Raw genomic sequence first — 25655 nt, 5'->3', positions numbered from 1 at the left:
AGGAAAGAGAAATAGGAGTTTCTTTTGACCATCCAATATATAGGATGCAAGTGTTGCTTTATGTATCTCACGTATTTTAAAGACTTAACTATTTTCTACATCCAAACTCTGTTGCTTCCGCCACACATCTCCATCTTTTTTTACTGAGATACAGAACATAACCAGCAACTATATCAATACAAATTTTTTTTCTCCCACTTGTTAGCCACCATGCCATTCTTTCCTTAAAATGAACATTGCTAATTCCATCTTTAACCATCATTTACTTAACTTTTCCCTATGTATCACTTCCATTTTATCTACATTCTATCTCAATTTTCCTTTCCTCAGAATTACGTCTACCACTCACCTACACTTTATATATATTTTTTCTCTTGGAAATTAAGAGATTTGACCAAAATTATATTGCATCCACAGCCACAATGGGCCTTTTTTTTTTTTTTGCTTTGTATAAATCAATCAGTCGGATTCCTTTGAACTGCATTTGTTTTATATTAAGTGCTTGGTTCTGACTGATACGGAATGCTGTCCTGATCTGCCCCCACTTTCAGGCAGTACCCACCTCCACAAACATGTGATAGTTCTGGCCCATCTGTAATAACCAAAAGCATTTGCTACAACAAATTACCATATTCTAATGTAAAAAAGGTAATCCCATTTAACTTACAAGTATTAACCAATGGTAAAGGGCTCTGCATATACAATCTGGATGTGGATGGTACAATCATTGATGCCTCAGACATTTTCCTTTTACTTGGAGTAATCTTGAATTAAAACAGAAATGTAATTTAAGATGACATTCCTTCCTCTAACAATGCAGTGTGCTACTGCCAACTTTCTTTATACATTTTAATAAATTTACCTTGGATTGAACTGTTTGGAAATCTTCCTTATTAGCTTTTTGAATAAGATCTGCCTGCATCCCAGAATACTGATATAGAGAGTCATTACCTTTCCCAACAACCTTTTCTTTCAAAGGTGACATCTGACTCTCTGGTACAAAAACCTATTCAGTATTGATTTAAAAAAATAGAAATAAAATCCCAGTTAAGTATTTAAGACATCGTATACAACATTTCTGGGGGGTGGGAGGGGGTTTACAAACTCCATCCAGCAACAATAAAACCAAGTACAATCAGCTCAACAGTGACCACTTTTTAAACTCTATTTAATTTTTAACTTTTTAAACAGGAATATAAGCATTAGTTTAACAATGTACCAAGGATGCTGCTGTTCTGAATCAATACATTAAAAAAAAGAACTGCTGCAGTATAAGACTTCAAAACAGCTTACCCAACACTGAATATACTTTTTAGGAAAGCGGAACATACTGGGTTGACATTGTCAACAAGCTCTCTACCATAACCTCAAGATTCATTTCACACACTGCCAGCTCAAACCATCAGAGTACATATGAAGATAGGGATTTTGTTTTTTGTTTTCTGAAAAATGTATCCCTTTAGACTTCCTTACATTAGATTACATTTTTCTGTGCATTTTGGGTCTCCTTCCCCAAGAACCTATGATTGGAACAATGAAGCAATTGGAACCTCAAGGACTGGAAGCTATTTCCTGAGACCCAAAAGTTCACTGCATGCTAGAAATTTCTGTCTAGCATACAGAAACAGAGATATGGCAAAGAAAATCTGTAATGTTCTATGATTTTGGGATGAGGGAGATTTCCTCATCTAGTTTCAGTGTTCTTCTTCCCCACAAAACAATATTTAACAATATACAGTGAACCCTTGTTACTGTATATGCTGGGGTTTGGTTCCAAGATCCCCCGTGGATAACAAAATCTGTGGATGCTCAAGTCCCATTAAATATAACGACACAGCAAAATGGTGTCCCTTATAAAAATGGGAAATCAAGGTTTGATATTTGAAATTTATACTTTTTTTGAACATTTTAAAACTGTGGATGCTTGAATCCATGTATAAAAAATCCATGTATAAGAAGGGCCACTGTATGTATCTTTTCTGATCTTTTATAGATTTTCATAGTTGCAAGTAAAAACAGATTTTCCCATACAGATATGGTTTTCACAGGAGTACTGCTTTCCCTGAATAGGAGGCATGTGTGTATATGTGTTTGTGCATGTACATGTCCATGATCATATCATTGTTATTTCTGAATTCTGGCAATTCTAAAGCCATGGGGTTTTCTGGGCAAAATTTATTCAGAAATTGGGTGCCATTGCCATCCTCTGAGGCTGAGAGAGATTTCCCAAAGCCATTCAATGGGTTTCTGTGGCCTTACGTCTATTTCTGGATCTAGGTGTGATGGAGCTGCTTTGTTGTCTCTCCTTGAGGCCAGAGCAGTGGCAGTTGGGATAGAGGGAAGGCCTTTCATCTGCTTCTGGGCTGAGTAGACCTGTGCCTGCCTCTTTTTTTCTCTTCCTCTGTGGCCAGGGCTGCAGCAGTTGAGATAGAAGGACGGGCATTCATCTGCTTCTGGGTCTAGGCATGATAGAGTTGTGCTTGCCTCTGCTTCTCTCCCTCTGCTGCCAGGGCAGCAGCAGTTGGAACAGAGGGAGGGCCTCACAGCTACTTCTGTGCCTAGCCATCATAGAGCTGTGCCTGAGGGATCATGGATACTCTCCAGCACCACATTTCAAATGAGTTGATTCTCTTAATATAAGCTTTCTTCACTGTCCAGCTTTCATAACCATACATAGAAATTGGAAGTACAATGGCATGGACAATCCTAACTTTAATATTCAGTTATATATCTTGACACTTCAGGCTCATGTCCCTTCATAGCTGCCCTTCTAAGTCTTGGGGTTTTTTTTACAAAAAAATTGACTGCGGTTTCTTTTGTAATTAACGACTGAGCAAAAATATGGACAATCTTTAACTATTTCAGTGTCTTCATCATCCATATATACTAATATATAAGCTGACCTTATGTAAATGTCAATGGAAGTTTTTGGGGGCCAAAATGGTAGATTTTTATATGATCCATGGATAAGTCAAGGGTAAACCTTAGAGGCATGTAACAAAGGATATAAAGGACAAAACAAAGGAAAACAATGCCAAAGAACTTCCAAAATTTCAGCAGGTATAACTTTGGTGCTCACCCTTAAAGGTCTGATGGATGAGGAGTGAGCTAGAGTAAATGGTGTCTGAGCGATGTGTGGGGAGGTGATCAGGCACAAGCAGGGCTAAAGAAACATACACATGTCTAAAAGGAGATAAAGGCAAGAGTTACGGTACAGTATTAACTCTTATAAAAAAAATGGAACTATCTGCTTTTCTCAGCAGAGTGGTGAAAGAAGAGACCTTAGTTCAGCCCCAGAACCTAAAAGAAGCACTAACACCCTCTACTCTCTTGGCGCTTCTTTCAGGGGGAGTGCCAAAAAGCTGCTTCATAACTATTTTCCCATGCAGGCATTCAATAAGGCCAGAAGTGGTGGCATGGCAGAGAGAGTGCTTCTTTTAGCTTCTCCCAGGATGGACTAAGCCCTCTACTCAGAGAAGGGAAGGGTTCTTTTTTTGATAAGAGTTGAGTACCTACTTTAATTCGTGGATAAGTTGACCAGGTTTCATCTATCATCCATTGAGGGTTCTCCTTCTTTTTGCCTGTAGACTATTTTTTTTTAATTCCTCTCTGACAATGACCTTGGCTTCAGTCCAGAGTGCTTCTGGCTACCAGCCAATTAGACTTAAGAGTGTAAATCTACTTTTATATTTTCTTTAAATTCTATGGGTATATTCTTTAGGTTGTATTTTGGCATGATGATTTATTTAATATTCTTTTTTAGCTTTTCTCTAATTTTTGATATCAGCAGTTGATGGTCTATGCCACAATGTGCTCCTGGTCTTGTTTTTGCAGAGACAATTGAACTTTCTATCTTCTGCTTCCAATTATGTAGTCTGATTTATTTACTGGCCACCAGGTGATGTCCATTTACACATTCACCTCTTTGATTGCCTGAAGAATGTGTTCACCAATGGCTCCTCTTCATCCTGGAGAGCAGTAACCAATAGGGTACCATAGGGTTCTGTCCTAGGCCCAGTGCTATTCCATATCTTTATGACTTGGATGACAGAATAAAGGGTATATTTATCAAATCTATAATTGACACCAAATTAGGAGGAGTAGCTAATACCTCAGAGGACAGGACCAACATTTAAAATGACCTTAACAAGTTAGAAAGCTGGGCCAAAACTAACAAAATGAATTTCAACAGGAAGAAATGTACAGCACTACACTGAGGCAGGAAAAAAATGAAATGCACAGATATAGGATGGAGGACACTTGGCTTGACAACAGTACGTGTGAAAGGAATCTAGGAGTCCTAGTAAACTACAACTTATACATGAGTCAATAATGTGATGCAGCAGCGAAAAAAGCTAATGTGATTCTAGGCTGTATCAATAGAAGTATAGTGTCTGGACTGAGGGAAATAATAGTGCCACTCTATTCTGCTTTGGTCAGACCTCATCTAGAATACTGTGTCCAGCTGTGGGCACCACAATTCAAAAAGGATATTAACAAACTGGAACATGTCCAGAGGAGGGTGACCAAAATGGTGAATGGTCCGGAAACTATGCACTATGAGGAGTGACTTAAGGAGCAGGGTATGTTTACCCTGGATAAAAGAAGGTTAAGAAGTGATATGATAGCCCTGTTTAAATATCTGAAAGGATGTCATACTGAAGATGGTGCAAGTTTGTTTTCTGCAGCTCCAAAGAATAGGACTCAGAGCAAAAGATTCAAACTACAGGAAAAGAGATTCCACCTCAACATTAGGCAGAACTTCCTGACAGTAAGAGCAGCTTGACAGTGGACCACACTCCCTTGGAGAATGGTGAGGTCTCCTTCTTTGGAGGTTTTTAAACAGATTCTGGATGGCCATCTATCAGGGATGCTTTGATTGTGTGTTCCTACAGGGCAGGGGCTTGGTCTTGATGGCCTTTGAGGTCTCTTCCAGTTCTTTGGTCTCCTGCTTCATTTCTTCATCCTGAGCCAAATTTCCCTACTACCGTATTTGTGCTTCTGCTCTGCTTTCTACATTTGTATTACAGTCATCTATGATCAACAAGTTTTGTTTTAGTGTGTGATCTAATTTTTCTTAGGCTCCAGAATAGAATCTTTGAGGTTTTGCTTCTTCTGTCTTTGTAGTTGGCACATAAATTTGGATTATGGTTATAGGTTGTCATTGAAGTTTTATTGATATTATTTGTTCAGACTTTATATTATATTCTTTTACTGTTTTTGCTACATCTCTCCTCACTAGTAATGGCACACCATTTCTTCTTAGATTTTCATTTCTTAAATAAAACACTGTTGTAATTATCTGACTCAAAATGCCCCATTCATGTCCACTTTAGTTCACTCATCCCAAGTACAACCATATTTATACATTCCATTTCTTGTTTCACTATGTCTAGCTTCCTTAATTCACGTTTCTTACATTCCATGATCCTATAAGTGTTTTGCTTTGGACCTTCATTTCACTTCTGAGCACATCAACAGATGAAACCCTTTCGGCTTGAGTCTAGTTGAGTCATTAGGCACAGTGCTACCTGTAGCTGTCCCTTCCAACCTGGGTGTGTTCTCTTATCACACTATCACTTTTCATTTTGGATTGTCTTATCCTAGGGTTTCATAGTAAGATATTCAAAGGGGGTTCACTGTACCTCCTTCTGCGCATTACTAACAAATGTTAGGTATGGTGCCAATGCAATTGTCTCTGAGAGATCATCCACCAATATCAACCCCCCCCCCGCCCCATTACTGCTGATGCCTGTAGATGTTTGGCATATTTAGTCAGGGTCCTGTTTGAAATGGAGCAACACTGCTACCATCAGCATAGCCTCTTGCCTTACAGCAGCACACAATCCCACCGCCACAGAACTGTAGTGTCATGGTGGAAACATGAAGCACTGCTTATTCCATAGGACCAAAAGTGTTCTCTCTGCACATGTGCAAAGGCACTCTCTTCACCTCTCTGATACCATATATTCTACAGAAGACCTCAGTTATGGCAGTGAGGAAATACACTACATTACTGGGCATGCTTAAAGTAAAGCACTGCTTCTAAGGTCCCAGGAGACCTTACGGTGATTCAGCCAGGATACTTCTGGTTCGCTGGTCTTGGTAAGAGACAAGGGTTGAGGGAGGCGGAGGCAAGGGAGACAGCAGGAGTCTGAGGACTCAAATAGCTATAAATCTCTTTTAGAACTCTGAACTGTACACAAAGCTGGGGCTCTTTGGCAGTATATATAAATAAGATTAGGTTTCTGGATAAATGCATTATGTATAAATCACTGAACCAACTGTCACTAAATCTAGAGGAGGTGCTTGGGATGTCCTGACATAACATACTGCCTGCTCTGTTGCCATTGATTCCCTACGCTTACCCCCGAATGTGAACGATTGTGTTTAAAATGTTTGTGATTTCACGGTTTTATTATGGGATTTTATCTATTTTATGCAATGTTTTTTATGGTTTTTTAATTGTTTGTACACCGCTTTGATCTGCGGAAAAGCGGTATATAAATAAAAATTATTATTATTATTATTATTATTATTATTATTATTATTATTATACAGGCTATATGGCATACAAAAAAAATCACTTAGGGGAAATCCCAACTATTTTTTAATTCATAAAGAGTTGTATATTTGGCAGGCCATTAGAAGAAATTTGCTTTCTCGAGTGCAACTGAAACTGAAGCACAAGATTGGGACTAGTCTTCCAGAGATGTGGAAACCAATTATTAATTTTGGTTCGTGATCTTCCTAAGCAATGCTGGTTAGTATATCTAATTCATTAATAGAAATAGTATATATTCATTCTGGCTACATTTCTGGAATTGGTACTACGTGGATCTAGTTTGTTTTACATACAGAAAATTTAGAAGCTTTAACTTTTATTACTATAGCTCATCATCAACATCAGAAAAAATGTTTTAAGGTTCCTAGCTGATCACAGTGTTCTTCTTCCACACTAATTAGGAAAGGGTTTGTTCATACATAATTGAATACTGCTTTATCTTAATGAAAATATTTACCTGTGATCCACTTTCATCAAAAATTACATGCACTGTTGTTTTGGCAACTGATATGGTATTCTTCTTTGTAAAACCCTAAAAAGATATTATTAAGAAATATTCCACAGTACAAAAGGAGAATAAAAAGCCCCTCCCCCCCAAAAAAACCAGTTTAGGTTTCTAGTACTTATAGCAATTAGTCATCATTTTCATCATCATCGCCACCAAAACAAACCAAAACATACAGGGGACTTGATAAAAATTCCAAGCATGCATAGTTATTTCTGTTATCATTTTTACCTTACAGAAGAGTGACACCATGAGTGCAAAACTTTACCATGAGTGTGCAATTTTTTGGAGGGGAGTCTGGATGTAAAGCCAACTTTGGTAAGCTTAAGAATATATTGGCCAAGGGCCTAAGGTCAGAAATACTCAAAGAGACAATGAGTTTATGATGGATTTGAGTTTCTTAAAAGTAAGATACTAATTTAAAAATATTAGTGTTTGAATGCTACTAACAGACAGTATCATATTTACTTTTCTACAAATAATAGTATTGAGGTATAAGATTTTCATTTTTTTACAGATATATAGTATCTTTTTTAAAGTATCTTAGGGCCCATACAGACAGGCCAAAATAAAGCTGCTTCAGGTCACTTTGGAGGTATGCTGTTTAAATGACACATGCATCTTAAGAGGCAAAAAGCTGAGCCAAAGCTGCATTCCAGTCCTTAGGATTGGAGCATGACTTTGGCATGGCTTCTGGCCTCTTAGGACTCAAGCACCACTTAAACATCATACCTCCAAAGTGAACCGAAGCAGCTTTATTTTGGCCTGTCTGTACAGACTCTGACTTACATAATTCCAAACAGAAAGAAAAATGGAAGGCATCTAAAGGAAGGAGGTTAGGTGCATATAGACATTTTGGATGTGTTAAAATCTAAAAGAATTAGATGGATCCATGGATATTCAGAAAGACAGAAAGATCTATGAAATGGAAGAAAACACAAATCACCAAGGAAGAACACATCAGTAGCCAGTATTTATAGGAAGAAGGTCAGAAGAACTAAAGCTCAGTACCTGCTCAATACCTACTTAGCATATGTTCCCTCTCAAAACAAAAACCATATTCAGCCTGGTGAAAATTGAATAAATGATGCAAGGTGTGAATTGCAGTTCAAAACAAAGTGAAGCTACTGAAATATCTAACTAAAGAAGTTCAGCACTCTCACAAACTCAACCTAGGCAATAAAGAAATAGAAATAGTAAAAGAATTCCCATACCTTGGCTCAAACAAAAACGGGATTGCAGTCAATAAATAAGAAGACCTGGAATGGGGAGGGCCATTATGAAAGAACTAGAAAATATCCTAAAGAGTAAAGTTTTTAACTGAGCATGAAAGTCAAAATCGTACAAGCCACTGTATTCCCTGTTATCGTGTATGGATTCGAGAGCTGGACAATGAAGAATGAAGATAAGAAGAAAATCAATTATTTTGAGATGTGGTGCTAGGGAAGAGTGCTGAGGATACTGTGGACAACCAAAAAGACAAATGAATCCTAGAACAGATCAAGCCGGAAACCTCCTTGGAAGCCAAGATGACTAAACTGAGGCTGTCATACAGTACTTTGGCCACATAACTGGAAGCACAACTCAATGGAAAAGACAACAATGCTAAGGAAGGTAGACAGTAGTAGAAAGAGAGGAAGAATGCACGCTAGATGGATGAACTCTATTAAAGAGATCATGGGTATGAATTTGCTGAATCTAAGAAGAGCAGTGGAAGATAGGGAGTCTTAGAAATGTCTCATACACAGGGTCGCCATGAGTCGAGATCGACTAGAAAATGGTTAACAATAACAAAAGTTCTTCCAAGTATCAAGATCCCAACCATTTAGGGATTTGAATGTCATCACCAGCACCTTGAATTCAGATCAGAAGGGAAGTAGCATCCAGTGTAGATCCTTTCCAAATCAGTGCTGTCTGCTGTCTATACAGCACTCCAGTTAGCAATTTTGTTGCTGTATTTTGAACTAGCTGTAGCTTCCAAGTCATCTTCAAAACATTTTAGTAGACAACTGGGAAGTAACCAGTGCATGTACTATTGTGCCTAAAATGTTATTGTTCAGCTAGAGGACCAATCAAAGCCAATGCTTAGCACTCAGCCTCAAACTTCACCTGAGTCTCCAGTGACAAAGCTGGATCCAGAAGTACTCCATGGCTATATTACTGCTCCTTAAGAAAGAGTGTAACCCCATCCAAGAAAGGCTGTTCTTCTTGCGGTGCGATTATGTCCAAAACGATCTGTACAAAAAGGACAGTCTCCCGGCGTCTTGCTTTGCCCTGTGGGCGGAGCAAAAAGAATCCGCAAAAAGCGGGTTCTTCTTGCAGTGCGATTATGACGCCGCAGTGCGCCAGTGGTGCACTAGCAGCGTCATAATGGCACCGCAACGTGCAGATGCTAAGCGTCTGTCACGTCAAAATGGCGGCACCCATCTGTACAGGGCGCCACCATTTTGACGCCCTCGTCACGTGCAAGGGGCATCTGGAAGTTCCGCCCCTCGTACATGATGAGGGCACACTATAGCGCCCGTCGGTATAGCACCTAAGTTACTGAACATGACAACTGCCAATCCAGAGCGCCAAACTTTTTCAATTTTGTGGACCTCACCCAGTCCATTACAGCATCAAGGCACTGGTCAGCACATGCAATGCCCCAGCTGACTCCAACAAGGAAAATTAAAACTGAGCCTCATTGATGATATAATTCCCCAAACTTCGAACAACCTCATCCCTCAATTTCATATATTAATTAAACAGCCTTCAGAACAAAGATGGTCAATGCTCTAAGACATATGGTATCAGACACGTCTGGTAAAGACCTTGTTTTCATTATGAAATCATGAAATGGAAAGGGCCATCTTTACAAGCAACCCTGAGCATCCAATCCAGTGTTGTAGAACCCTTAATACACATTGGTACACAGAAGATCTACAAGTAATGAAGATGGGTGAACAACAGCTATAGTCACAAAGGTCACAGAGTGGGTATGGTCAAAGATCAGAAAGAATTCTTTGCTGTGCTTATTAGGTGGCAGCAGGGTTGAGGGGAAAAGCCTTACTATGCCTCTGTTATCTTAATCTGAACATGCTGCCTAATAAAACTGTCCTAGTGGGGAACCTATTGAGAACCTATTTAGTACAATCCTTTGTACTAAAATAAATTTACTAGCCATTGTGAGGTGAAAAGTATCCATGTTCACTCAGAACATGTTTACCAAAGAGCCATCTGCTCAGGTTTCCTGGAATCAGTTTCAGTTGTTACAACCTGATGATACGGACAAGACACTTGAGTTAGTTTCTCCTATATGTAAACTTGACCTGCCCTTATTATCTGGTAAGATCTAGTAGAGATCAATTGAGAAGGAGACAAGTGTGTTAAATTCCTCACTATATCAGAGGGTGGTGCCTGTTACCTTGAAGGAGGTTATAGTGTGTACTTTCCTGAAAAGAAACTCCCTGGAACCTGAAGTATATAAGAACTACTGTCCCATCACTAATACCACCTTCTTAATCAAGGTTCTTGAGCATGTGGTGGATGGGAATCTTCAGGGAAAACATTATCTGGACTGATTTCAGAGTGACTTCAGACCAAGACACAATACTGAAATGGCTTTAGCCACTCTGACTGATGATTCAGCTAGTTGTTTGTTTTTTGAGGGGGAGGGGGAGGTTAAGAAATTTTTCATCTTACCTGACATTTAGTTGCACCATAGACTTTTCTAACTGCATCCAAAATTTCCAAAGCAGAATCAAAATGCAGTATTATTTTCTCCCCTTCTTGAACACCCACAGACATCGGATTGCATAGATGTATTGTTAACAACTTATTTTTGTCTTTTTCTATAAAATCAAAACATATTCATAAGTATTAAATGTTTATTACCTACATTAATAATGAATTTGTTGTGTATATGTGAAAAAAGTACACAGTAAATAAGAAAACGAGGCCTTAAAGCAAACATAGTTTGAAGTTTGGTTTTTTTTAAGTCAGCAAGGATGTCATAGGTGGTCATACAACACTATCCCTTAAACAGAAACAACAATGTGAGAATATGAATTCATATATTCAAATACCTTCAATAATGTATGTTGCAACTTCTTCTTCAGGTATGCACACAGTTTCCCACTGATGACCCTAAAAATTACATTTGTGGGAAACAGAAATGAAAGTTCTTTCTGTACTGTTTTTAAATTTAATATCCCTTTCAAATGTGTAAGACTTTAAAAGATAGCACCATCCCGTTCTTATTGGCCTCATTCATGTGTCCAAGGAACCTTATCTTTCTAAGAAACTCATAGCTCCACATCTATTATTATTATTATTATTATTATTATTATTAACCTTTATTTATAAAGCGCTGTAAATTTACATCTCTGCAAGTTTGGTTCCTCACACGTGCGGGGACCTTTTTCTTGTCCCTGCACCCACTAGTACCATTCAGTCAGACAGAGGAGGGTCGGCATCCTTTTTCCTCTCCCGCTTTTTGCTCTCTCTTTCCCCCCCTTTTCCCCAGCAGTGGCTGTTCCACTGAGGAAGGAGCAACACTTTCTCAACCACGTGGCTGACAATGATGTGAATGCACTCAAAATGTGTTAAAAGCGTGGAGAGCTTTATCCTAAGTCTATTCAGGTCTATTTGCATTGTTGTTCACACTGCTGACAATGCAAATATTTTGTAAAAACACAGGGAAAAGCCCGATAGCGGTTATCCCAGGATAGGTGGGCTTTTTGGCAGCCTACCCAAACTTAATTGAGTGCATTCGGGATGCGTGTGAACAACAAAAAGTTATCCCAAATTCATCTTGGATTACTTTCATCATGTGAATAACTCCACTGTCTCCATGAGCCTGTCCAATATGAATGCATTATAGGCATAGCCCAGTGTCTTCTGAACAATCTTCGTCTGAATGAGATTGGCTCAAGAAAAGCCTTGTTGTTGTTCTTCTACGCATATGGAATGTGATATAAATTTGTGTGTCACCATTGCACAGGAGTCATGCTAATGTTTTTTTATGTCACTCCAATTGTAGTATATGTGCTGCCAAAGCAAGCACCTTTCAAACTGGATGTAAAAGGACTCTATAAAAAATACAAATTGTTGGGTTTACTCCCAATGCTCTATTAGCTCCTGGACAGTAAAACTACTGTTCAGAACAAATCTGGGATACAGAACTGCAAAACCATTTATCTTTGGCCAACTTATACACTGATTTCAGCAGAAATAATTACTGAAAAGTTCAGGATGGTATTTACATTAGCTAGAATCAATGTCTGACCATAGGTACTCCTGAAAGGAAGATTCAGGAGTGCTCTGTACCAAGTGTGCTCATGTCCCTGTGAAGCAGAAAAGGTGGAGACAGCCAGCCATGTTTTATTCCAATATTCAATTAATAATAATAATAATAATAATAATAATAATAATAATTTATGTATATCCTGCCTTTTCCCGAAGGAATCAAATTGGGTTACAAGAACAAAACCATAAAATACAATATAAGTAAAATATAGAGTTAAGATAATACTCATAGCGTAACCCCCCTCCCCCATCCCCATCCCATTATACCAAAGTAAATAATATAAAATAAATTACAATAAATAAAAGTTTAAGAAAAATTAACTTTTATGACAGCAATCTATTAAAAAATCCAGGCATATTTGAGAATTTCTGTGTATCACATCTTCTATTTGATCAGAACTCCATAAATATAGCTAAGATAGCTAAATTTTGCACAACTGTTATATTTTAATATTTCACAGTGGTTCTCAGTATATTCTAATACAATATATTTCATATTTTAATTTGTACTATAAGCCATATAGTATTTTATATTTTAATAGTCATTTTCTATCTTATTCAGTATTGTGTCTTATTTTAACTTTATTTTTTAATTCATTATGGCATGCTACAGACCGTCCTTAAAGGATGGTCTGGCGGTATGCCAAACTGTACTTTGTAATTTGATTTTGCTAGGCTGTGGACAAAATAAAATATCAGTCAAATGATGTGAGAATGAAGATTCATCAGGGAATTATCAATGAATTAACTAACAATGCTGCTTAACTGCAAGTATTACTAGTAAGCTACAGATGGTGCTGTAACCATTTTAAAGGAATTACACAAACTCTTGGGTCTAGATTGTTCCTTAAATACAGCTCTTCTTCAAAGGAAACACATTGGCCTGGCATGAAGTCGAAGGCTTTCATAGCCGGCATCCATAGTTTTTTGTGTGTTTTTCAGGCTATGTGGCCATGTTCTAGAAGAGTTTCTTCCTGTGGCTGGCATCTTCAGAGAATGTTTGCCTGGAAAAAGTTCAGTATATATCTACTGTGTGAGCCTGGGAATGCAGGAGTGATTTGCATGTGTATTGTTCTGTTGCTGATGGCAAGCCTCAGACTGGGAGGCTAATGCAAAAGAGGATTAATGTCTGCTAATTGGTGATCATTATCTGCTGGGAAAGCCCCTGGCATTTGCTGAGTCCTCATTTGCATTTGCTGAGTCCTCATTTTGCTATTCTTCAGGACTGGTAGCCAAATTTTGGCCCATTACAAACGGGTCTTAAAGTGCACACTCTGTGCATGCTAGGGCTAGAAAGAGGCGTCCTTTCCGGACGCCCCCAAGCCTAGCACGCGTGGAGTGCGCACAAAATGGCGGCGGTCATTCCACATGGCCGCCGCCATTACGACGTCACAACTGTGCCGCCTCTATACGGGGCGGCGCAGACATGACATCGTTACGGGGCGGCGCAGATGTGACATCGTCACCCCACGCCAGGGTGAATAGTGCGTCCCTTCCCTGGCCACAAAAGGAGCTCCGAAATGGAGCTCCTTTTCCGTTTGCGTCGCTGGGCGCAGCCTTCAGATGGCTGCGCCCAGCGATGCAGAGGAGAAAGGGGCCAAGCGGCCCCTTTCTCCTCCTTCCCGCTGCAGCGGGGTGTCCTTGGGGCTTGACGCCCCAAGGACACCCCTTTCCAGGCTGCGGGGAAGGGGCCTTTTGCTGCTTCCCCGCAGCCTGGAAAGCGGCGGATCGGGGCCTCAGCAGCTGCCGCTCTGACCACTGAGGGCCTGATCCGGCTGGGAAAGGGGCGGGTGCAGGCCGCCACTTTTCGGCGGTCTGTAACCCGCCTTTGTTCACTTTAAGGGTTTCTTCTTTCCGGTTGAAATTGTCCAGATGTTTGTGGATTTCAATGGCTTCCCTGTGCATCCTGACATGGTAGTGGTTGGCATGGTCCAGGATTTCAGTGTTTTCAAACAGTATTTTATGCCCAGGATGGTTTGTGGCATGCTCTGCTACTGCTGGGCATAAAATACTGTTTGAAAACACTGAAATCCTGGACCATGCCAACCACTACCATGTCAGGATGCACAGGGAAGAAACTCTTCTAGAACATGGCCACATAGCCTGTAAAACGCACAAAAAACATTGGTCTGGCTTCTTTCTGAAATAATCTGACAGATCACTCGCAATTGCAGAAATAAATAATAAAAAAAAAACTTTTATTTATATCCCGCTCTTCTGCCATAAGGCAATCAGCAGGGAGAACAGCAGGGAGAGATCTCAGGAAAAAAAGTTTCCGTGCCAGAGAGAGATCATAGAAACGAAGTTATTGGAGGTGACCCTGGGCACAACTATAAACAGATTCCCCAAACTTCCTACTCAGACATCTGGGACCATATGGGGAGGGGGGGCAGGAATTCCTCTGGAATTTTCTGAATCATAGATGTTCTCTGTTAATCATCTATAAATTTTTAAAATACTAGCTTGCATCTCATAAATTACGAGCAGACTGTAAGATTTTTCAGTATAACTGTTCTCTTTGTATACTAGGTCATTACCAGAAAATATTTTAATATAATGAAGTAAAAACCTACTTCATCATCTGCAGCAACGTAGAAAGATATACTTCTGCTCCCAGTATTAAAATCAATCCAAAATTCTTCAAGATTGTCATCTGCTGGTATCTGTAGCTGAAAGAAATTACAAAACACACACACAAAAATCCAAAAGCAAAGAAAATGATTATGCATGTATGATAGTACTGTAGTATTCCTGGCTGAAACATGAACTATTAATGTTAAGAACATGACTTCTGAACTGCTCTAGTTGGACAAGCTCCAAACAAACATTCTTGTGGCATGTTAGGAACATTTTGTTGTTCCTCTTTCTATTCTATTCTATTCCACATGTTTTTGCATTTGTTGATAAACAGTCAAAAGCAGATTCCTGTTTTAATGCAAACAAAACATTCACAGGCCAAATAACATGAAACACAGAACAATCACTAGAGAACAACTTACCTCATATTTATCCAGACTAGCTGATAGACAAGGATAGGTAAATACTCTGTAAGAAAGCATTTTTGTAAGGAGCATATATTCATTTTTCCCTGTCATCTCCACTGACATAAGAACCATTTCCCAGTACCATAATCTATTCTGACAAACAACCCACCCAAAGAAAACAATACAAAAAACCACACAAACATAACAGCATTAATGTAACCATCACTAAGAATATCTATTAAAGCTTCCTCTTAGCTGAAATGTCAATTATTCCCATCCTCAAATCCAAAACTATGTGTGCACATACCTGAAATTCTAGATAACATCATATCATACTGAAGAAGTAGGTTGTACTGTATCACGTGTCTGTGTGTGCACCCTCAAGTCATTCCTATCACAGTGCTTTCTTCACAAGGTTTGTTCAGAGGATGTTTGCCAGTGAGCCTTATTGCATGAGAAAACAAAGAGGAAATGGAACCAGAGAGTAGCAACTTTCTCTGTGTGCCCTGTTAATGTATTGAAGGTGAAAATGTTCAGATGTGGCAATGGTTGCAGAAGCCTAAATTGGCTACAGCTGGAGTCCAGAGCAGCAGCCAGTTGCTCAAGGTCAACTGAGCTGGACTAAATGTAACTATGCTATGTCTTCAGTCTGAAGAGGGATTGGTGTCTATGGTGCATAGCAACTTGTATAGGAAGCGGCTGGGCTTAGTGGTAGCCTCACGGTAATTCTGTATATAAGCAAAAACACTGTGCTGTGGGAGTTTGAGATAGTGTGATGTGTTGGTTGGTAAGAGTTTTTGTATAGTGGTGATTAGCTCGTGTTATTTGAAACAAAGTAACAAAGCCCTCTTAGGAATGAACTGCTGGAGAGTGATTCTTTTATCTAGCAGCTGTTTCTCCAGGCATTCTTCCAGGCAAGCCGAAAGCTTGTGTTTGGAGCTTCGCTCTGTTCCTGTGTTGGAGAGAGAACCGACGTCTTCATCCATTTGCCACCGGACCGGAATCACTGGCAAGGTTCATCACCCAAATATCAACATGCCCTACTGCATGACATCATAGTGCTTCCATTCTCTTTCCATAGGTGATAATTTTAAAAGTGTCTTTTTTCCAAGCTGAAAAATTCCATTTGACAAGAGACACTTTTACAGCTGTCTCCGGCAGGAAGACAACTGAAACGTTATGTCATGCGGTACAGCAGAAAGAAAGGCACTACAATTGGCCACACAGTTACAAATCCATATAGGTAAAAAAAACCCACTACATCAAGGACTCAGCTCATTTCACAGGAAAAATCAACAACCTTGAACTAAAACCCAGAAACATACTAATCAGCTTCGATGTGGTCTCCTTGTTCACCAAAGTCCCCCTAATGGACACCACAACACTCATCCGACAAATTTTCCAGAAGACATCACAGCCCTGTTCGAACATTGCCTTACCACAAGCTATTTCCACTGGGACAATAGATTCCATGAACAGAGAGATGGGGTAGGAATGGGAAGCCCTCTAAGCCCTGTGATAGCAAACTTTTACATGGAACACTTTGAAAAGCAAGCCCTGGAAACAGCACTGAAAAAGCCCACAACTTGGTTCCAATACATGGATGACACTTTCACCATTTGGAGCCATGGAGAAGATCTGGCTGTGTTCCTGAAGCATCTGTACAACATACATCCTAACATCCAATTCATCATGGAAAAAGAAAAGGAACACTGCCATTCTTGGATGTCTTAGTCAACTGCAAACCTAACCAACGTTTGGGCCACACAGTATACAGAAAACCTACACATATGGACAGATACTTACACAAGAACTCCAACCATTACCCAGGACAAAAAAGAAGCACAATAAAAACACTGGTAGACCGGGCAAAACGGATCTGTGAACCCCATTTCTTGGAAGATGAACTGAAGCACCTGGACCGGGCTCTACAGGCTAATGGTTACTCCAGCTCAGATATCAGAAGGGCTGCCATGCCCAGAAAAACCCAGAGAAGTGAAGGCAAACAGCCACCCAAAGGGAAGGTATTTTTACCATACATCAAAGGAGTCACAGACAGAATAGGGAAACTGGTGAAGAAACACAACATTAAAATGGTTTACAAACTGATGAAGAAAATCCAGCAAATGCTTTGCTCAGCCAAGGACCAGAGAGACCCTCTCACAGACGCAGGAGTTTACTGCATACCATGCAGCTGCGGACAAGTCTACATAAGGACCACCAAATGCAGTGTGCAAACAAGAATCAAGGAACAGGAGAGACACTGCAGACTGGGCCAGCCAGAAAAATCACCAGTAGCAGAACATGCCGCAAACCATCTTGGGCACAAAATAGTGTTTGAGAACACTGAAATCCTGGACCATGCCAACAACTGCCATGTCAGGATGCACAGGGAAGCCATTGAAATCCACAAACAATTTCAATAGGAAAGAGGAAACCCTTAAAGTAAACAAGGCTACCAGTCCTGAAAAATAGCAAGATGAAGACAACAAATGCAAATGAGAAATCTCCCAGGGTCAGGGGTTTCCCAGCAGACAATGAGCACTAATCAAGCAGACACTCATCCTCCTATTTTGCAGATCCTCCCACCCTGAGGCCTGCCATTAGCAACAAAACAATACACATGCAAATCACTCCTCCCTTCCCAGCTCACACTGTGTATGTGTGTGTGTGTGTGTATGTGTATATGTACACACACACACACACACACACACACACCCAACTCCTTTCCAGGCAAGCATTCTCTGAAGATGCCAGCCACAGATGCTGGCGAAACGTCAGGAAGAAATTCTTCTAGAATATGGCCACATAAGCCTGAAAACCCCACAAAAGCACTACCCCGACTCCACAAAGGCACTATCTCTGGCTCATTTCCATTTTGTTTTCTTGTGTGAAAAGGTTCAGTGCCCTCCTTTGAGGCTAAGAGAGTGACACATGGCCAAAGTTACCCAGTGGGTTTCAATGGCCAAGAAGGGATTCAAACCTTGGTATTCAGGGTCCTTGTCCACATTCAAATTACTACATCATGCTGGCTCAAAGGTTGAATTAGAGATGGGCAGAGTGTGACCACATGCACTCCTCCAGGGCCATTTTGGTTGGTCCACAGGGCTCCCCTTATGTTAAAAAATTATTTGCATCCTCCCCCCCCCCCCCAAAAAAAAAAAAAAACAGTGTGTGAGAGATATTTTCATCGTATTCTGTGCCTCTAGTTTAATGTAGGCTCAGGAGAGGCCCTTTTTTAGAAACACAAAATGAACAGGAAAAGAATTTCCACTCACTTCTTGTTTTAAAAGGCTCTGCTAGACTAAAGTAAATAATAATCAAATAATCAAATAATAAAATAATAAAATAATAATAAAATAAAACTTTTATTTATATCCTGCTTTTCTGTTACAAGACTATCAAAGCGGCTCACAACATATTAAAATCCACATTTACAAAATTATGTCCCAAATTCCCCCCCTTAAAACAGGATTAAACATGTTACAATTAAAATATCTATTAAAAACACACACATACACAAAAAGAAAAATACGAGGACAAAGTGGTGAGATAATACATGATGTGGAGGGCACTTTCTGTGGCCGGGCACTTTATTCAGGAATCCGTCAAATTGCCAGCTTACACAGCTTTAAAAAAGCTGTCAAGACGGATCTCGTCTGGCAGACCATTCCATAGTTTGGGAGCAATTGCAGAGAAGGCTCTCTGGGAGGTAGGAGTTAGTCTGGTTTTTAAAGGCTGCAATAGATTCCTCCCAGAGGACCTGAGTGTGCGGGGCGGATTATATGGAAGCAGGCGATCCCTCAAATAGGTTGGACCCAAGCCATGTAGGGCTTTAAAGGTTATAACCAACACCTTGTACTGTGCCCGGAAACTTATAGACAGCCAGTGAAGAGATTTTAAGATGGGTGTAATTCGGTCACTCCTAGTTTTTCCGGCGACCAGCCTGGCTGCCATATTTTGCACTAGTTGAAGTTTCTGGACTAGGCACAAGGGTAGCCCCATGTAGAGCGCATTACAGAAATAAAGTCGTGAGGTTACCAGTGAATGTACCACTGTTTCTAGGTCCTTTACTTCCAGGAAAGGGCACAGCTGGCATATCAGCCTGAGCTGATAGCAGGCACTCCTGATTGTCGCATTCACCTGATTTCTCATGTGAAGCGACGGATCTAGGAGCACCCCCAGACTGCGAACACAGTCCTTTGTGGAGAGCGTGACCCCATCTAGGACTGGAGGTTGCAACCCTATACCTGGTTTGGGGGCCCCTACTGTAAGTACCTCCGTTTTGTCTGGATTCAGCTTGAGTTCGTTTTTCCTCATCCAGCCCATTACCGCTTCAAGACACTGATTGAAGGGAGAAATGCCATCTGTTGTCTTAGCTGCTGATCGGGACATGGAGAAATATATTCGGGTGTCATCAGCGTACCGATAACACCCTGCCCCATGTCTGCGAATGATTTCTCCCAGCGGCTTCATATAAATGTTAAATAGCATCGGGGACAGTATGGCGCCTTGAGGGACGCCACATTTAAGCTCCGCTTTTGAGTGACCCAAGAGACTTAAAAACATGAAACATTCTAGACGTTGGGGCATTTGGGGGCAAACTAGGATTTGTTTGCAGGGGTGTGCAGCCCTCTAAGTTTTCCTAATGTGGTTTTTGGTCTTCTAAAGTTGTCCACCCCTGTTTTATAGTATATAAAATCAGGCCATGATCTATACATTTTCAGCACAGAGTACAGTATATATACGCCAGAATAGTTATGATGTATCCAACAACTGCACTGCCTATTGCAGGATGGGAGTCAAGGCTTTATGTTCACATGATGCACAATAGCGAATAGGGATATAAATCTTGGAAATAAATATAATAAAATGATGATTTCTACACTATTACCATAGTGCCACAACAGGATTCTAGACTTGGTATATTCTTCTTCTTCAGTTGAAGGAGCCAGCATGGTATCATGTTTTGCGCATTGGGTTATGAACAAAGGTTCAAATCTCCATTTAGCCACAGAAGCCCTCTGGGCAACCTTGGGTAAGTCACACTCTCTTGGCTTCAGAAGAACGCCCAAAGATAAACCTTCTCTGAACAAATTTTTCCAAGAAAAACCCATGATCAGTTCACCTTAGAGTCCCTAAAACTTGGAAGTGACCTGATGGCACACAACAACAACAACAAAGAACTGCCTACAATCAACATTAATATCTCGCATACCTTCTTTTGTCCCCAAGCATGCCATTCACTTGATTGAGGAACTTTCTGCAATCCTATTAAGGAGAAAACCAGTATAAGTACTGCAATCATCTTCCATGTTGAAAAGAAACTGTATTTGACTATGACTTACTGTTTCAAACTCAATATCTTTGATTCCTTTAAATGCATTAGTAACAAACTCCATTGGAAACCACTGGCTTGCAAGTTCTTCCCTTTGTTTTTCTGATGTCATTCGGCATAAAGCTTCAGTAATGGCAACTTGCAGATCATAGTCTATAATATGCATGACAAGAACATTACTGTTAATCCTCTTTACAAAAATAAATAGCACAACTGCTGATTAGTTTTTAAATTTAAAATAAGATATAACTTATTACATATACCGATGCTACTGAAATGCTGTTATGACAGCAAAGTAAGCATGACAGGGATACTAAGGGGCCATTCAGACTACCTTTTACCCCGGTTCAGGAACCGGATTAACCACAGGAAGTTCATACTAGCCCCAACTTCTCCACAAGCAAAATCGGGGCTTTCACACCCATTCAGGGGCAAATGCCCCATTGGCGCAGGTCTTTTGAAAGCGGACTTTTACCTGTATCTTTTGAGAAAAACCAGGTCCCGGCAAATATGAACTTTGCCCTGGTCATGATTGGGTCAAGTTCAGGGAAGGCATAAGATCAGAGGGAGGGCAGAGGGCAGAACATGCCTCCCCTTCATTGGGGTGGAGGAGGAGGAAGATGAAAGAGCAGGAGGAAGGGAGCCATGAAAGGCAGAATCGGGGCGAAGGAGGAGGAGGAGGAAAGAGCAGGAGGGAGCAATGGAGGGCAGAATCGGGATGAAGGAGGAGGAGGAGGAAAGAGCAGGAGGAAGGGAGCCATGGAGGGCAGAATCGGGATGAAGGAGGAGGAGGAGGAAAGAGCAGGAGGAAGGGAGCCATGGAGGGCAGAATCGGGATGAAGGAGGAGGAGGAGGAAAGAGCAGGAGGAAGGGAGCCATGGAGGGCAGAATCGGGATGAAGGAGGAGGAGGAGGAAAGAGCAGGAGGAAGGGAGCCATGGAGGGCAGAATCGGGGTGAAGAAGGAGGAGGAGGAAAGAGCAGGAGGAAGGGAGCAATGGAGGGCAGAATCGGGGCAAAGGAGGAGGAAAGAGCAGGAGGAAGGGAGCCATGGAGGGCAGAATCGGGGCGAAGGAGGAGGAGGAAAGAGCAGGAGGAAGGGAGCCATGGAGGGCAGAATCGGGGCAAAGGAGGAGGAGGAGGAGGAGGAGGAGGAAAGAGCAGGAGGAAGGGAGCCATGGAGGGCAGAATCGGGGCGAAGGAGGAGGAGGAAAGAGCAGGAGGAAGGGAGCCATGGAGGGCAGAATCGGGGTGAAGGAGGAGGAGGAAAGAGCAGGAGGAAGGGAGCCATGGAGGGCAGAATCGGGGCAAAGGAGGAGGAGGAGGAGGAAAGAGCAGGAGGAAGGGAGCCAGGGAGGGCAGAATCGGGGCAAAGGAGGAGGAGGAGGAGGAAAGAGCAGGAGGAAGGGTGCCATGCAGGGCAGAATTGGGGCGAAGGAGGAGGAGGAGGAGGAGGAGGAAGGAGGAGGAGGAGAGTGCCATGGAGGGCAGAATCAGGGCAAAGGAGGAGGAGGAGGAGGAGGAGGAGGAGGAAAAAGCAGGAGGAAGGGAGCCATGGATGGCAGAATCAGGGCAAAGGAGGAGGAGGAAAGAGCAGGAGGAAGGGAGCCATGGAGGGCAGAATCAGGGCGAAGGAGGAGGAGGTGGAAAGAGCAGGAGGAAGGGTGCTATGCATTGCAGAATCGGGGTGGAGGAGGAGGAGAAAGAGCAGGATGAAGGGTCAAGTTCAGGGGAGGGAATTAGGTCAGAGGGAGGGCAGAGAACGGAATATGCCTCCCTCTTGCAGGCAGCTTTCTCTCTCTCTCTCTTTGTATTTTTATTTTTGACAAACTATGCAAATGTTTTTTCTACAGGGTGATACATTTTGATAGAATGTGTCTGCTTGTGCTACATTTCCCTTTCTGATTGCTGCCTGCACGGCACCTCACTTTGCAAGAGCCATTATTATTATTATTATTATTATTATTATTATTATTATTTCTGTGTAATATGTGAATGTTACAATGCGAATGTTACAAATGTTTCCCTTTCAATTTGGCAAAGTGATGCAATATGTGAATCCTTTTGCTACATATGTATATGTGTGCATTCTGGGGTCTGCTGGAGATAATGGAATATTTGGGAGGGGGGATGCCTGGCACATTGAGCAGCACTCTGTATTTCAACAAATTTGCTACATGCCCAGTTTAGATTATATGATTATAAATTAGAATAAATAATATCTCTTAGTATACAATCAGGACTGCTATTCCAAGAAATAAAGGATATGTCAGATCTCCCTCTTCTGTGATAAGTCCAGCAGGGAACCAGAATTCCAAAACTCAGGCTCAGTAGTAAAAATTCAGAAACCTCTATTAAGAAACTATAGGTCCAGTCTTGTGATTTTCTTTGTCGGAACTGACCAGCAACCATTTACATCACATTAATTTCAAAATCATGGCAGGATTATTTCTCATATAAATAGGTCTTCTACTTCCATTCTCACACTGCTCCTTTGCATTTAATAATCCATCATTCTTATTTATATAACCCATCATTTTTACTAATTATGTAATGGCAGGAAAGATATCTAAGCAACTCCTGACATCCTGATGCCGGGCAGACCAGATCCAGCCACAGAATCCCAACCTTCCTTTTCAACCAACCACTTTGTCCAGAACTTCTTAATTTGGCTTTTCCATATGGTACCTTATGGTAACAAATATGTTAACAGATATTTTGCAACGTGGAGTAATTGGCTACACCCAGTAAGTTCCTTTCAGTGTCTGAAAATTATAAATGTTGATAAATTATATGATTTTTTTCTGCCCTTAGGCCCAGAAACAGTATTTACCAGAAACAAAGGAGAAGAAAGGTTGAACTCCCCCAGTCCACCTATTGCAATCCCAATAATCATCATAAACATCTGTGGCTATTATTTAAGACCAAACTTCTTTTTGCCAATTCATACTAAAACATTATATTGTGGATCACAGTCTCTGGGCATATTATTAGAACAAATAAATATCTCAGAAATAGTATCAGTGCTTACCCCCAGCATCCAAAATTCTCTTCCCCATATCATTCCTGTTAAATAAATATTATGATTCAGCTTGATTATACTTCTTAAGAATATTGATTTACATTTAATGTTTTATTTATACATTTCCTAGTAATACCCAAAGTTCAAGAAAATTTTGTTTCTTTTTTGTTTATTTATATTGCAAATTTCTGTATAAAACTTCAACTGCTTTAATCAAAAATTAGTTTTGTGTTGGGTTTCTTCTTTTAGATTTGAAGTTCAGTATGAAATAAGAAGAAATATCTATTTCATTAAATATAGTTTGCATTAACTCACAATTCAGGTAAATCTCTGGGTGTAATTCAAATAACATTAAGCATTTTTAAGGCTTCAATCCTAAATGGTGTTTTTATCTGTGTGGCTGTGTGTGGAAAGCTGGACAACTGCACACACAGACATACACAAATGAAGATGGGGTTCAGTTTAAGACTTTAAAGAGGGAGTTTAGTTCTTTCCAGTGGCATCCAGATTAAAACTGATTTCTAAAAGTAACATAAAATTAGTTTACACCTTATGTGATATAGTTTTTCTAAGAACAGCTTTCTAACAAAAGATAAATTAAAGATAAAATAATTACATGGCATGTAGTATTTCTTTCGTAGAAATAATTTTCTTTCTTGTATCTCGAGGCATAGCATCAAGCATTGTATTCAATTTTCTTACTGCCTAAAAATAATAAAAATGAAACCATTTTAATCACATTACCATGCTATGCACTAACCAAAACATGCCCTTAAACGCTCATACATTCAAAGATGTATTTGTTTTGTTGCCATTCTCAAGCATTTCTTGTTCAATAGATTCTACTGGCACAACACAGGCAATCAGCTGTGATGAGCAAATTGTATTCTTACAACTCAACTACCATCTGACCATTATTTCCTGAAACACACTGAGAGAATCAGATCTTTCTTGGACCAATGTGTGTCTAATTGTATACATTGCAATAACATTAAAAATCCAAGGGCAACAGTATGGCAAGACTGACACTTATTGACAACGAAGTCAGAAAAAAGACCAGGGTTTGAAAAGACATTAGATAAGAAAAGAGAAAAGCAACTAAATGTTCTGGAATATGTGAGGCAATAGGGACAAAATCTGTTTTAAGAATGCAATCTTTCATTCGCTTAACTGAGAGAAAGTCCCATTGAAATCAGTAAGTCTTACATCTGAGCAACAATGTACTGTAGATGATTCACTCCAACACACAATCACCGGATTAAATTAAGAAGAAGCCAGTCTGTGTGGGTAGACTTGCTTCCTCTTAATTTCTAAAATTGATACATGAAAACAACAGATATATGTGAATTCAAACCCTATTAATAACATGAAGACATTTCTTACCTCCTGCTGAATATAAATATTAATTCTCTTATCAGCAGCAAGAGTGCATGTTCTCCATATAAAATTTTCAAGTATTTGCATTTTACCTAGATTTTGAAAAAGGAATATGCCAGTTAGATGAATGATTTGGAAAGTTTCATGTTTAAATTTTAAAGACATTCACAAATTAGCAGTCAACAGAAATATGGTTTTCCTTAAAAAGTAAATATTTTGTCATTACTGCTTGTACAAAGAGCCACTGTAGTGTAGTGATTTAGTGTCAGACTGTGACTCTAGAGACCAGGGTTCGAATCCCAGCTCAGCCATGGAAACCACTGGATGACTTTAGGCAAGTCTCAACCTCAGAGGAAGACAAATGCCAAACCCCTTGTGAACAAATTCTGCCAAGAAAATCCCATGATAGGTTTGCCTTGGGGTTTCCATAAGTCGAAAATGACTTGAAGGCACACAATAGCAACAGCAGCAGCAGCAGCAGCAACAACAACAACAACAACTGCTTGTACAAAGTTTAATGTTAAGGCATTCCAAATATCCTCCATCTTAAATGTATGCAGCCTGACATGAACAAAGA

General features: G+C 40.3%; 1 protein-coding gene and 1 non-coding gene across 6 annotated transcripts in view; both read right to left on the bottom strand.

Annotated features, from left to right (window-relative positions):
• Window positions 1–25655, bottom strand: part of SYCP2 (synaptonemal complex protein 2) — a 103076-nt gene that overhangs the window by 66852 nt on the left and 10569 nt on the right. For all 5 annotated transcript variants that reach the window (XM_089513692.1, XM_089513694.1, XM_089513696.1 and 2 more), the window contains exons 7-18: window positions 25085–25170; window positions 24318–24406; window positions 23711–23745; window positions 20692–20834; window positions 20562–20614; window positions 15359–15404; window positions 14933–15028; window positions 11138–11198; window positions 10755–10903; window positions 7023–7097; window positions 863–1006; window positions 668–764 (exon numbers count right to left, since the gene is read on the bottom strand). In XM_089513692.1, the coding sequence (XP_089369818.1) occupies window positions 668–764; window positions 863–1006; window positions 7023–7097; window positions 10755–10903; window positions 11138–11198; window positions 14933–15028; window positions 15359–15404; window positions 20562–20614; window positions 20692–20834; window positions 23711–23745; window positions 24318–24406; window positions 25085–25170 (1074 nt within the window). The remainder of the gene's footprint in view (window positions 1–667; window positions 765–862; window positions 1007–7022; window positions 7098–10754; window positions 10904–11137; window positions 11199–14932; window positions 15029–15358; window positions 15405–20561; window positions 20615–20691; window positions 20835–23710; window positions 23746–24317; window positions 24407–25084; window positions 25171–25655) is intronic.
• Window positions 12010–12117, bottom strand: LOC149315587 (U6 spliceosomal RNA). The gene has a single exon (XR_016280813.1). It is a non-coding gene; the product is annotated as a U6 spliceosomal RNA (small nuclear RNA).

Source organism: Sceloporus occidentalis, unplaced genomic scaffold (assembly GCF_023333645.1).
Source record: "Sceloporus occidentalis isolate IW3139 unplaced genomic scaffold, rSceOcc1.0.p SCAF_3, whole genome shotgun sequence".
NCBI classification, from domain to species: domain Eukaryota; kingdom Metazoa; phylum Chordata; class Lepidosauria; order Squamata; family Phrynosomatidae; genus Sceloporus; species Sceloporus occidentalis.
This window is presented reverse-complemented; position numbering and strand designations above follow the sequence as displayed.